At 43.3% G+C, this 14,519-nt stretch overlaps 1 protein-coding gene across 13 annotated transcripts in view; it reads right to left on the reverse strand.

Moving 5' to 3' along the window:
• FAM227A (family with sequence similarity 227 member A) overlaps positions 1-14,519 on the reverse strand; it is a 63,055-nt gene that overhangs the window by 3,645 nt on the left and 44,891 nt on the right. For 12 of the 13 annotated variants that reach the window (XM_039487951.1, XM_039487942.1, XM_039487996.1 and 9 more), the window contains one exon: positions 294-451. The exons of the other annotated variant lie outside the window; for it this stretch is intronic. In XM_039487951.1, the coding sequence (XP_039343885.1) occupies positions 294-451 (158 nt within the window). The remainder of the gene's footprint in view (positions 1-293; positions 452-14,519) is intronic. 13 annotated transcript variants of the gene reach the window in all.

A 14,519-nucleotide genomic window follows, 5' to 3' on the forward strand; every position in this document is an offset into this window, starting at 1 on the left:
GGGAGACTATTGTGTGAGATGATCAGAAGATAGAACTAGAAGTGAATGAAAATGAGTGGTGATTAATCCAGGCTGGCTTTCAGGAAACACAAAGTATGAGGTTTGTTAGCTTGTGGAATAGTTTCTCAATGGAAGGTGGGAAAGCCCTAAAGCTTGAGACATTTACTACTGAACACAGAAAAAAATCCAATAATATGCTGTAAGAAATAATCCTGCACTCTTGGGGAATGGATAGAATGTGACCTAACAAGATTTTTCCATCTCTAATCTCTCTGAGTTGATCATAAGGATATGGTATAGGCTTGCAGATCTCCCTCCTGTGAATCAAGATGTCTTGTCCAGACTGTGGTTCAACATTATAGCTCTGGAGGAAGTGCTGAATTAGTGGGCTGTGTCCATTGATGTTAAAGAGATGCCAAGTGAAGTCAGGGCCCTGACAAGCTGGGTGTGACTGGAGAGGGGAAGAAACAAAAGAAAAGAGGCTATTAATTATATCAAAACTAAGTCCAAAGAATAAAGCATGTAATGCCCCATATGATTCATATTCTGAGTGAAAGCGAATATATAACCATTGGAAATGCAGTGAAACCTGTCCATATAGGCACCACTGGGATTCCATTTTCGGTGTAGCTATTACAATAGGTGGCTGTGAAATAACCATTCTGGATTACATAATTTTTAATGTACAATAACTGATGTCATTATAAAAACTGTACATTGGAGTGAAGAGACTTGATTTTAGTATTGCAAAGACCAAGCAGTTTTGTGTATTAATATATCCTGTGGACCAAATCAGCAAATAAACCATAACTCTACACAAAATAGGCCAGAGATACCACACAAATCCAAAGAGTCCGAGGGTGAGTTCTCTTGCTCTCCCTTGTATCTTTAAGTATTCAGCTATAAAACTGTTCTGCTCTGAAACACCCCTAACCAAATCTGCCTCAGACCCTGAAGCACAGACTGCTCACTTAAAGAATCAGCATGGAGACATTCCTATCCCAACACACCATTGTCTTCCCAACAAACCGACCAAACACAGCCACTTGGTCATAGGGTTGTTCAAATTCCCTGACAATTTTTATTTTATCTGAGACCTTCTCTAAGCGATCCACACTGGATTTTTCAAAAGGAAAGTCAATAGATCCATTCACAACAGACTATTTCTGGCTGTTAGGAACTGAAACTTCCTTGATCAAATCACTTCCACACCCTTCAGTTACAGCAAACTGCTTGCACAGATTACCATGAGGATTCCTTTCCCTAGGAGCTTCTCTAAGCAACAATTTACCCCTCACAGAAATTCTGCCCTTACCCTCTTTACCTTGGGCTTGCTCTAAAGGAACATTTTCCTGAGCAACAACAGACTCTTTCTGAGTCTCACTTACATTCAGAATCATTTCTGGCCCATCAGGACGATTTTTACACCATCTCCTTTCAGGCAAGCTCATAGACTCACTAGACAAAAGGTAAGAGGTACTTTCTTTCCCTCTGCAACGTTCCTCGCAGTCACTGGCAACCTGCAAGTTGTCAGGCTCAATAGGCTTAGGAATCATTTCCTCCTTCTTACAAGTTTCAACACTGTCAGTGGGCAACACAATCAAATCACCTTTATGCTTTCCTTGTGCCCAGCTAGGGTATCACCCTAATCAGACAGAGTTGCTACACCCTTTCCCAGCAACATATTAGCAACAGGCAAAATATAAGCACCAGAATTTGTCTGGTCTCTGGGATTTTGCTAGGACACTAACTGAATGCAACCTAGTTACAGTGCCATTCTCCCTAGCAGACACAAACTTAGGACCATTCCCTTTCTGGGCTTTAGCTGTATCCAGAATTAACTGGGACCACTGATAAACTGTCAAGTAGCATAAACTGAGAAGCACTTTCTGTCCGCTTCACAGACAAAGAAGAGCTTGAGAAACATTCCCCTTTAACAGACACACAACTTGGGATCTCATTTCCCTTGTCCCAGCACACAGGGCCGTTCACAGACAACTGCTTGGAAATTGGAGTAGCTTTTTCTATAGGCAAGTCAATACCCCTAACAGACAGAGGCACATTTCCTTCACTGTCACCATTCTCCACACAGACAACAGGTAAGGCACAGGGACACTCATCTTCCATTAACCTTGCCTTCCCAAACTGCTGATTAGACAAAGCCATTCGCTTACAAGGCGGCCTAGGCTCTGCCAACATTTTCTTGTCCTCCTCTCCCTTATCCCAGCACACAGGGCTGGTTACAGACAAATCCTAAGAGAGTGGGGCAGCTTCCTTACCAGGTAAACTGCTGTTCTTCACGCTACACTGAGCTACTTCCAGCAAATCACAGTCACCTTTTTCAGGTTTACTTTTACAAGCTGTATTAGCCAACAATTCATCACCCATCAAAAATCTACCCTTTCCTTCCTCTGTTAGGGCTTTAACCTGACCATGCACTTTAATCTGCTCCTGAGAAACATTTTCATGACCAATGAGTTCTTTTTGTGCTTGATCTAATTTCAGATTTACTTCTGAGACATTAGACAGACATTCAGAAACATTCACAGACAAACTGCTTTTTTTACACAAACAGCTATTTCCCACCATGTTAGAGTCTCCCCTCCCCCTGGTCATAGCAGGATGGGTTAAACACAGAAAACTGCTCAGAGTATTACAACATACCAACATTGTTATAAACTGGATTTTCAAGATAATACCGTTTCTGCTGTTCTTCCATTGCCTTTTTGATTTGGAGCCTAAGTCTGGCAGTTTCTTGTTGCATTTGGCAAACCCTCTCCTGAGCAGCCAGCAGTTCCATACACCCCCTATGAGCCCTTTCCTCTCTTTCAGCAGCTTCCTTCTGTCTTTCAGAAGCTTCCTTCTGTTTCTCAGCAGCTTCTTTTTCCAGCTGGGCTAAGGCTTGCTTCTCTCTCATTTGAATTTTTGCCAGTTTTTGATTACGTTCAAATTGCAGGCTCTCTCGCAGGGCTTGCAGTTTCATTGCTTCTGCTGATGCTTTCTGGCTCATGGTCACTGATCTTTAACCCAACAAAACTCTCAATCCCAAAATTCAAATTTGGATACCATGGGGTTCTGATCCGAAGCTTAATTGACCTGGTTCTGTGGATCCTAGCACGACTACACCACTGTAACAAAGCGGCCTCTGGCGGGACACTACTGAGAGTATCAGTTCAGGACAAATTGCTTAGAGCAGGGCCAGGGCTGGCTCCTGGCACCAGCTGACCAAGCAAGTGCTTGGGGCAGCACCTTGGGGCAGGGCGCCGCTCAGGGTTGGGGTTTTTTTGGCTCCTCCGGGCAGCGCTGGAGGAGTTTTTTTTTGTTTCTGCGGCCCGGCGACTTCGGGCGGTGCGGCACTTGGGCGGTGCGCTCAGGGGCGGGGCTTCAGTGGGCGCTCAGGGGGTCGGGGGCTTGGCACGGTGCTTGGAGGGGCGGGGCTGGGGGCTTGGCGCAGCGCCCGGGGGGGCTGGGGCTTGGCACGGCGCCCGGGGACAGGCGGGGGCTTGGCGTGTTGCTCGAAGGGGCGGGGCTTGGCGTGGCGCTCGAGGAGGCGGGGGCTTGGCGTGGCGCTCAGAGTGGGGCGGGGCTTAGAGCGGCGTGGCGCTCGGAGAGGGGTGGGGGCTTGGCGCAGTGCTCGGGAGGGCTTGGCGCAGCGCTCTGAGGGGGCGGGTCTTCGGAGGCGTGCTGCTCGGGGGGCAGGGCACGGCGCTCGTGAGAGGGGGTAGGGTGGGGCGGCGCTCTTCTTTTTTGCTTGGGGCAGCAAAACAGCTAGAGCCCGCCCTCAGCAGGGCGGGCACACCAAGGCTGGGGTTCCTTTATTACTAAGGCACATCAAACCAGCCAAACAGAGAGGACTTCGGTTTCACCCCACTGGCTAACCAGCAGTCATACAAGCAATTCCCTCAGATACTCCAATTCCCTTGTATCACCACCAGCACCACTCCTTATGGGGATGAATACCCCAGTAAAAGAAAAACGGTTCTCTCAAAGGACCAAGCCCCAGACTCAGGTCAATATACCAGTTAGAACTTACCCACAAATCATGCTGTTGCCAATCCTTTAGAATCTAAAAGCTAAAGGTTTATTCTTAAAAAGAAAGAAATATAGATGAGAGTTAAAATTGTTTGAAGGAATCAATTATATACAGTAATGGCAAAGTTCTTGGTTCAGGCTTATAGCAGTGATGGAATAAATTGCTGGCTTAAGTCATGTCTCTGGAGTACATCCATAGCTTGGATGGGTCATTCAGTCCATTGTTCAGAGCTTCAGTTTGTAGCAAAGTTCCTCCAGAGGTAAGAAGCAGGACTGAAGACAAAATGGAGGGATTTCCACAGACTTTTATATCCTCTGCCATGTGGAAGGACACCCCTTTGTTCTTACTGTAGAAAATCACAGCAGCAAGATGGAGTTTGGAGTCATATGGGCAAGTCACATGTCCCTGCATGACTCAGTTCTTTACTAGAAGAACAGCCATTGCTCACATGCTACCTTGAACGTTCCCAGGGAGGCTCCTCATATGTGGATTGGAGTCTCCCAAGGTCCATTGTCAGTTAAGTGTTTCTTGACTGGGCACTTAATCTGAAGAATTCTTTCTCAAGAAGCTGACCAAATGCTTCACTAATGGTATTTAGAATCAAACACATTGAGATACAAGTATATAGCCCATATTTATAACTTCACATATAAAAATGATACACGCATACAGACAGCATGATCATATGCAACAAATTACAGCCTTTTCATGGACACCTTACTTGACCTTCTTTGTACAAGATTTGGTGCAACTATAGGACCTTGGTTGCCACAATGATCTATATGGTCACAGTTCATGTCAATAACGTCACAGGGGGTGGGGAAAATGAGGGAAGGGGGGTGAGGGGAAGAGACAGTGGGGAAGGAAGGGGGTGGAATAGGGCAGGGGGAGGTGAATGTGGGAGTGAGGGGAGGGAGATGAAGAAGAAAAGGGGATCGTGGAATCATGGGGGGGAAGCGGGAGCCTGGCATGCATTTTCCCCTCATCAGCAGCTGGGGCTCCCCCATTAAACAGACCCATCTAACCCTCACCCTGACAAGCCCTACCCTCCTACACCTAGACCCCTCTGATGAGCCCTGCACACCCAGACCCCCACCCCACTGATCCCCAACCAGCTGCACCTGGATCCCCACCCCATCAAGCCTCACTCACCCTGCACCCAGACCTCCCCACTGAGCCCCCACACCCAGATCCCCCCTGCTGAGCCCCAACTACCTTCACATGGTTACCTTGCAGAGTTCCATTGACCTACACCCGGAACCCTCCAACAAGCTTCTGTACAGCCAGATCTCCCACTGAGCCTCCCACACCCAGACTGCCCCACAAAGAAATCTCTCACCCCACACCTGGATCCCCCCCCCAATAAGTCCCTCCACACTTGGATCCTGCTGGGCTGCGCCTGCCCACCCATGCCTGGTGCACCTGGTCCAGAGGGGCAGGGCCCCAGGGTGTTTCTGGGCCGGGCCCAGCCCTTTCACTGTGTCAGGGTCAGATGCAGCCTCACTGCTGAGTCCCTGTACTGGAGGAGGCAGCGGCTTCACAGTGATCTCCCACCTCAATGTAGTCAGTGACCTGTACTCCCCACTGCCATGCTGGATCCATTTATTTATTGACAAATAACATTTGCAGAATTTTAAAATATTGTGCACAGAATCTTTTTTTTTTTGGCACAGAATTTTTAATTTGTTGATGCAGAATTCCCTCAGGAGTATAAGTTTTACTCAAAAAGGAAAGAAACTAATTCTGGGCTGCATTCTGGATGCTTGTGCTGCCTCACTTGCAAAAAGTGGACCTAAAGCCAGTGAAGCCAACCCTGGGATGATCACGCTAGCAGAGGAAAACCATCTGGTGGCACAGAGCTTGCACAATGGCTCCTATGCTGCTCACCCCTCCCTGCAGCCAGTGTATAGAGGGAAAGCCCCAATAATCCCTGGCTGCCATACCAGTTCCTTGGGCTCATGGGTAGCTAGCATAATTTATAACAGCCCTCAGGGGCCAGCTCAGTGCACAAGCAGGCCAGCACCCGGGAAGTGAAAAGATAAGTTAATTGTACCCACTCGTATGCACACACACAGCCCCCCATGCTACTCCGTGACCTCCTTGGCCATAGTCAAAGTTCGGGACTCAATACATTTTAACTAGGGCTGTCAAGCGATTAAAAAATTATCACACTGTTAAACAATAATAGAATACCATTTAAATATTTTGGGATGTTTTCTACATTTTCAAATATATTGCTTTCAATTACAACACAGAATACAAAATGTACAGTGCTCAGTTTATATTTATTTTTATTACAAGTATTTGCACTGTAAAAAACCAAAAGAAATAGTATTTTTCAATTCACCTAATACAAGTACTGCAGTGCAATCTCTTTATCATGCAAGTTGAACTTACAAAATGTAAAATTATGTTAAAAAAAACTGCATTCAAAAATAAAACAATGTAAAATTCTAGAGCCTGCAAGTCCACTCAGTCCTTCTTCTTGTTTAGCCAATCGCTCGGACAAACAACTTTGTTTACATTTGCAGGAGATAATGCTGCCTGCTTCTTGTTTACAATGTCACCTGAAGACATGTGTTTTCTCATGGCAATTGTGTTCAGTATGCCAGTGGTATAATGTACCAGATGCACTAAAGATAATTATGTCCCTTCATCTTCTTCCACCATTCCAGGGGGACACCATTCCAGGGGACAACACAACAATGCTCATAACAATCCAAAGCAGTGTGGATTAACAACATGTTCATTTTCGTTTATGTTCATTTTGATTTTTGAAGTCAGATTTTGATTTTTTATTTTTCGGATTTCTTTTTTTTTTTTTTAAGACTTCTCCAAGTTTTCTCCTGACATTGCTCTTTTAAGACTTCTTCTCTCCCTTCCCATTCCTCCTCATCATTCTTTCTTACCTTCTTTCACCTGGGCCAACCTCTGTAGCTATGTAGCTATCTTCTTTAAAAATCTCACAATTTTACCTTCTTTGCGTTGAAATGAAAATGAACAACATATTCTGATCATCATTCAACAAATCTCATCATTCAGAAATAATATACAGATATGCAAATATATGGCAGAATGCAGGTAAAAACAGGCAGGAATTCCCACAAGGCATTTTTCAATTTTTTTTTTTTTTTTTTTTTAAGCATTTTTTTGCATGAGCAACATGGTGGGATGAAGCATTGGCATGAATAATGGAAGGCATCTGGTGCAGCATATCTGGCCAAAAATGCCTTGCAAAATCGGCTACAAAAATGCAAACAAAAAATGCCCTGTTCTCAATTTTGTATTGTATTGTAAATGAGATGAGCTTAAAATTATAAAAATAAAAATAAAAAAAAACGACTTGTGAACTTGCTGAGAGTGACTTGCTGAGTGTGAGGCTCTGAGGTTTTACATTGTTTTATTTTTTTTTTTTTTTGAGTTTAACAAACAAAAAATAAAACACATTTGTAAAATGCTTGCATGATTTGCTTTTTGCTTGTATATGAGGTGAAAATACTATTTCTTTTTTTTATTTTTTTTACATTGCAAATATTAATAATAAAAATATAATAATAAAATTTCAATTAGAATATAATATTAAACTATAAAAAAACTAAAAAATAAAATATATACATTTCAATTATTATTATATTGTTTAACAGTTATATTTAAATTATTTTTATTTTTTTTTTTTTTTTTTTTTTTTTTGTTATTAGTTTTTTAGTTGCGTTAAGTTAATTTTAATTTTAACCCTAGTTTTAACCTACTACAAATGATTAATTTTTATATATATATTTATGACACAAACAACCACTTTCTTTTCTTTTTCAAAAAAAAAATAATTGATCCACTGAAGTGAGGAAGCTGATGCCATCACATTTTGTAATTTAGCAACATTAAAGCAAAAAAATCACTTAAACTGTGTTTTGCACAGAAATCGCTATTGCAGGATATTGACAGCAGCAGTACTGGAGGTTTTAATCTTTGAGTAGGTAAACAGAGAGATATAGTATAGTTTTCTTCCTTTTGTATACCTTCTACTGAATTTTCATCTGTCTCCATAATCTATTGTTATGCTGCAGTGTTACTGGCTGTCATCATCTTTGTCACAATCACACAGTCAATCAATCAAAGTCAATGTTACTACTCACTACCAATCACCTGTCAAAATGAAAAAATAAAAGAATGTAGAAATACAGAATGGTAGGACTGGAAGGGACCTAAGGCAATAAACTGCATGGCAAGGCAGATCAGAAACTTTTTACTAGGGGTTTGACTGGTTGCGGCTGTGTGTCTCTGGGAGCATGACAGGAAAAAGCAAGAGAAGCAGTGGTGATCATGACCTTGGGAGAAAGCGGATACACAGAGCTTCTTCTGGGCACAGTGCTTGTTGGAAAGGCAGACCTGGATTTGTAAACAAGGAAACTGCCTCCTGTTTGTTTCTGCCTTCAGGGAAACAGACTTTGTGTACAATATTTGTAAATAAACAGGACTGCTGCATAGAAATACCTGACTTACATCATCAATTTCTCCTTCCAATGGTAACAACCTAGCAATGCCCTGAAATATTGGCTAACTACTCAGGCCAAAGGGATAACACTACTCTAACTTCTTCACAGGCAACCTCAAGCTTTCCTATAATCTATAGCAAGTATAATATGACTAATTCAAGATGAGGCTGTGCAGTTTCACCATCATCATCTGGGAAAGCAGCGTGCAGTGTGTTGTCAACCAGAAAAATCATAGTTCATGAAATATTTGTGTCTTCAGTGTATTCCAACTCTCAGAAGTCCAGTACTTCTATCATTGAGTAGGCTGACTAATTACATCAAATAGGTTCATTTGATTTGTAAGCAATATGTCACTTTCAGTGAAGTCCATTTTAGATATTAGAGCTGTCATTAAATGCAGCTTGTAGAAGATTTTAAACTTCTGGATTATCCCATATTTCACTGATTTCCGACAAAGGGCAGTTTATTGGAATCCTTTTTTAAATTCACATTTGGAAGATGCCTATCAAACATTACTAGTGATGCTGTTCATAAACAAGCACCTTTGGAGTTTTACTGTTAGAAGTATTAAACTAATCACTTCATATGGTAGATGTCATCCAAGCATATTAATTGTGTCTCCAGGTAACTGGTGCATTTGGAATATTCAATGTTGTGTAGCAATGTCAGTTAGCAGCAGCTTTTCTTTCTAACCAGTCATGCTGTAGTACCACCTACTATTCTGTTGGCCAATTTTCTACCCTTGGCTTTGCCAGCTGCTTCTACAAGCGAGATTGTGTGCAAACCACTGAAAAACAATCTTATTTAATCTGCATTCCATATGGTATCAGGCTGATGGCCAGAAGAGATTGTGAGCAGTCTCTTTTCCAATTCATAAAAATCTCAGACATCAGCAGCCTCACCATACAGTTATTGAAAGCTTAAAATAACATTCTTTAGCTCTCAGACTCATGGCTAACTTTAAAATCATCCCTCTCTACCCATTGTGCCACCTCCAATCCCTTACTTTGCAGTAATAGCCCAGTTAATTCATTAATCTTGCAGTTTTAAACTACATATGCAGTGATTCACTGATCTAACTCTTCTAGTTTTTTCTCTCTCTTTCTTTTTTAAAATATCTTGCTTAATCAAGGTGTTTCTGCCACTCACATTGAATAGTCTGCCTACTTATTAAAGTCTTCTGGATCTGTACATGATAAACTCTTCTGCTGCCTTCCTGTTGCTTTTATTGTGTCTTTCAAATTCAAGAGCTAAGTGCACAGCTCCCATTGACTTCAATATGCTCCAGTACTTTTCATCTGATGCCTTTCTCTTCTCCTTTGTCTATGGTCTTTTCCATAACATGGTTTGGATGGTACCTGGCTACTTTAGGAGCCACATAGGCTGCAGCAGATGGATGGCTCAGGGTGTCTAAGAACACATTTCACAGATGGCCACTTTCCATAGGGAAACTTAATATCTGAGAGAGAAAGAATCTCAAATGTTAAGATCCACCAACAGAAGACACTATTGGATTAAAAGTATTATTAAATATTGTTGGCGCCACTGGGAGGTGGTTCTAATTGAACACTTCACTATATAAGTACATTACCATCCCCAGCCATCACAGTGCTACTGCAGCAACGGCAAAATGGATGTGAGAGGTTGCTGTGTTAGGAATGGAAGAATTGTGAATCCAACAATCTGTTAACAGACTGGACGTGAGAAAGACTGAAAGCATCAAAGGGAAAGTGGTAAGGGAAGCTGGTTGTGGGAGAATGCACAACCACTGACTTCAGTATTATCTTGACCTGAACAAGAAAATGAAAATAAACCCAGAGTACTATAGTAGAGAAGTTGTGCTCTCAAATAATTCAAATGTATTGTGAGTTTATTTAAGCTCTGTTTCAGAGTGGTAGCCGTGTTAGTCTGTATCAGCAAAAACAACGAGGAGTCCTTGTGGCACCTACCCACCTGATGAAGTGAGGAAACCGATTGACAGAGCCAGAAGGGTACCAGGAAATCACCTACTACAAGACAGGCCCAACAAAGAAAGTAACAGAATGCCACTAGCCGTCACCCACAGCCCACAACTAAAACCTCTCCAGAGCATCATCAAGGATCTACAACCTATCCTGAAGGATGATCCCTCACTCTCAGAGACCTTGGGAGACAGGCCAGTCCTTGCCTACACACTGCTCCCCAACCTGAAGCAAATACTCACCAGCAACTACACATCACACAACAAAAAAAACCAACTCAGGAACCAAACCCTGCTACAAACCCCGGTGCCAACTCTGTCCACATATCTATTCAAGGGACACCATCATAGAACCTAACCACATCAGCCACACCATCCAGGGCTTGTTCACCTGCACATCTACCAATGTGATCTATGCCATCATGTGCCAGCAATGCCCCTCTGCCATGTACATTGGCCAGCCCAGACAGTCTCTACGCAAAACAATAAATGGACACAAATCTGACATCAGGAATCATAACATTAAAAAACAAGTAGGAGAATACATCAATCTCTCTGGTCACTCAATAACAGACCTAAAAGTGGCAATTCTTCAACAAAAAACCTTCGAAAACAGACTCCAATATGAGGCTGCAGAACTGGAATTAATTTGCAAACTGGATACCATCAGATTAGGCCTGAATAAAGACTGGAAGTGGCTGGGTCATTACAAAACCTAAACTTAATTTCCCCATTACTAATTTCTCCCTACTGTTACTCAAACCTTCTTGTCAACTGTCTGTAATGGGACACTCTCTTACCACTTCAAAAGTTATTTTTCCTCCCTTGGTATCCTGCTATTAATTGATTTATCTCGTTACACTGACCTGACACTTGGTAAAGCAACCCCCATCCTTTCATGTATTTATATCTGCTCCTGTATTTTTCACTTCATTCTATCCCACGAAAGCTTATGCCCAAATTATGCTTGATAGAGATTCTGTAGGTGTTTGTCTCTCTCTGAGGTATTGGAGCAAATGCAGTTGTATCTTAGAGCTTGGCTGTAGACAATGGATCGTGTGATGTGGTCTGAATGAAAGCTGGAGGCATATAGGCAAGTATAGCGGTCAGTAGGTTTCTGGTATAGGGTGGTGTTTATGTGACCATCGCTTATTAGCACTGTAGTGTCTAGGAAGTGGACTTCTTGTGTGAACTGGTCCAGGCTGAGATTGATGGTAGGGTGGAAATCGTTGAAATCTTGGTGGAATTCCTCAAGGGCCTCCTTCCCATGGGTCCAGATGATGATGATGTCATCAACGAAGTGCAAGTAGAGTAGGGGTGTAAGTGGACGAGAGCTGAGGAAGCGTTGTTCTAAGTCAGACATAAAAATGTTGGCATACTGAGGGGCCATGCGGGTACCCATAGCAGTTCCTCTGACTTGAAGGTATAAATTGTCCAAATGTGAAATAATTGTGGGTGAGGATAATGTCACAAAGTTCAGCCACCAGGTTTGCCTGATGGTATCGGGGATGCTATTCCTGATGGCTTGTAGTCCATCTTTGTGTGGAATGTTGATGTAGAGGGCTTCTACATCCATAGTGCTAGGATGGTGTTTTCTGGAAGATTACCAAAGGATTGTAGTTTCCTCAGGAAGTCAGTGGTGTCTTGAAGATAGCTGGGGGTGCTGGTAGCGTAGGGCCTGAGGAGAGAGTCTACATAGCCAGATAATTCTGCTGTCAGGATGCCAATGCCTGAGATGATGGGGTGTCCAGGATTCCCAGGTTTATGGATTTTGGGTAGCAGGTAGAATACCCCTGGTCGGGGCTCTAGGGGTGTGTCAGTGTAGATTTGTTCCTGTGCTTCTTTAGAAAGTTTCTTGAGCAGATGGTGTAGTTTCTTTTGGTAATCCTCAGTGGGGTCAGAGAGTAATAGCCTGTAGAATGTGATGTCAGAGAGTTGTCCAGCAGCCTCTTGTTCATATTCCGACCTATTCATGATGACTACAGCACCTCCTCTGTCAGCCTTTTTTATTATGATGTCAGAGTTGTTTCTGAGGCTGTGGATGGCATTGTGTTCTGCATGGCTGAGGTTATGGGGCAAGTGATGCTGCTTTTCCACAATTTCAGCTCATGCACATCGACAGAAGCACTCTATTTAGAAGTCCAGTCTGTGGTTTCGACCTTCAGGAGGAGTCCACGCAGAATCCTTCTTTCTGTAGTGTGGGTAGGAAGCTTCCTGTGTGTTAGTGTGCTGTTCAGTGATGTGTTGGAAATATTCCTTGAGTTGGAGACGTCGAAAGTAGTATTCTAGGTCACCACAGAACTGTATCATGTTTGTGGGGGCGGTGGGGCAGAAGGAGAGACCCCAAGATAGGACAGACTCTTCTGTCGGGCTAAGAGTATAGCTGGATAGATTAACAATATTATTAGGTGATCTATATTGTTAGGTAATAGCCCACAAAAGTGTATGCCAAAATAAATTTGTTAGTCTCTAAGATACCACAAGGACTCCTTGTTATTTAAGCTCTGTAATAGTACATGCTCCCAGGGGAGGGAGTTGAAGGAAGGAACAAGGGCTTCCCATCATAGGCACCAACTCCGTGGATGCTCTGGGGCTGGAGCACCCACAGGGAAAAAAATTAGTGGGTGCTCTGCACCCACCGGCAGCCAAGCTCCCCTCCCCGCCCCATCTCACCTCACCTCCGCCCCCTGCCCTGAGCACGCCTGCGTCCCCGCTCTTCTGCCTACATCCCAGCGCTTGTGGGAGCTCCGGGATGGAGGGGGAGGAGCAGGAACATGGGCGCGCTCAGGGGAGGAGGTGGGGAAGAGGAGGAGCCGAGGTGGGGATTTGGGGAAGGAGTTGAATAGGGGCATGGAGGGGACGGGGTTGGAATGGGGGCAGGGACGGGGTGAAGTCGGGGTGGGGCCGGGGGCAGAGGGGGGTTGAGCACCCACCAGTGCCAGCAGAACTCAGCACCTATGCTTCCCATACAGTTTTCTGTGGCAGAAGATTGAGGACCTTAATGGGGGATTTACACAGGCAGTAGAGGGAGGGTATGTGGATGTGCACCGGGAAAGCTAGTATTGTCTATATTAGCTAGTGCAAATCCACCACCACAACTACAGAATCATAGAAATGTAGGACTGGAAGTGACCTCAAGAAGTGACCACGTACAGCCCTCTGCACTGTGGCAGGACCAAGTAAACCTAGACCAATGCTGAAGGTGTTTGTCCAGCCTGTTCTTAAAAATCTCTGGTGATGGAGATTCTATAACCTCCCTTTGAAGCCTGTTCTAGAATTGAACTATCCTTATAGTTAGAAAGATTTTCCTAATATCAAAACTAAATCTCCCTTGCTGCAGATTAACCCCATTACTTCATGTTCTTCCTTCAGTGAACACTGAGAACAAATGATCACCCTCCTTTTTCTAACAGCCCTTGACATATTCGAAGACCGTTATCAGGTCCCTCCTCATTCAGTCTCCTTTTCTCAAGACTAAACATGCCCAGTATTTGTAAACCTTTCCTCATAGGTCAGGTTTCCTAAACCTTTTATGATTTTTGTTGCTCCCCTCTGGACTCTGTCCAATTTGTCCACATCTTTCCTAAAGCATGGTGACCAGAAATGGACATAGTACTCCTGCTGAGGCCTCACCAGTGCTGAGTAGAGTGAGCCAATTACCTCTTGTGTCTTATAAACAACACTCCTGTTAATACACCCAGGAATGATATTAGCCTTTTTTGCAACTGCATCATATTGTTGACTCATATTCAATTTGTGATCCACTATAATCCCTAGATCCTTTTCAGCAGTACTACGGCCTAGCTGGTTAATCCCCATTTTATAGATGGGATTTTGATTTTTCCTTCCTAAGTGTAGTACTTGTTTTTATTGAATTTCATCTTGTTGATTTCAGACCAGTTCTCCAATTTGTCAAGGTAATTTTGAATTATAATCCTGTCCTCCAAAATGCTTGCAACTTCACCCATCTTGGTGTCATCTGCAAATTTTATAAGCATACACTTCATTATCAAAGTCATTAATGAAAATATTA

The sequence above is a fragment of the Mauremys reevesii genome, linkage group 1, assembly GCF_016161935.1.
Source record: "Mauremys reevesii isolate NIE-2019 linkage group 1, ASM1616193v1, whole genome shotgun sequence".
NCBI lineage: Eukaryota > Metazoa > Chordata > Testudines > Geoemydidae > Mauremys > Mauremys reevesii.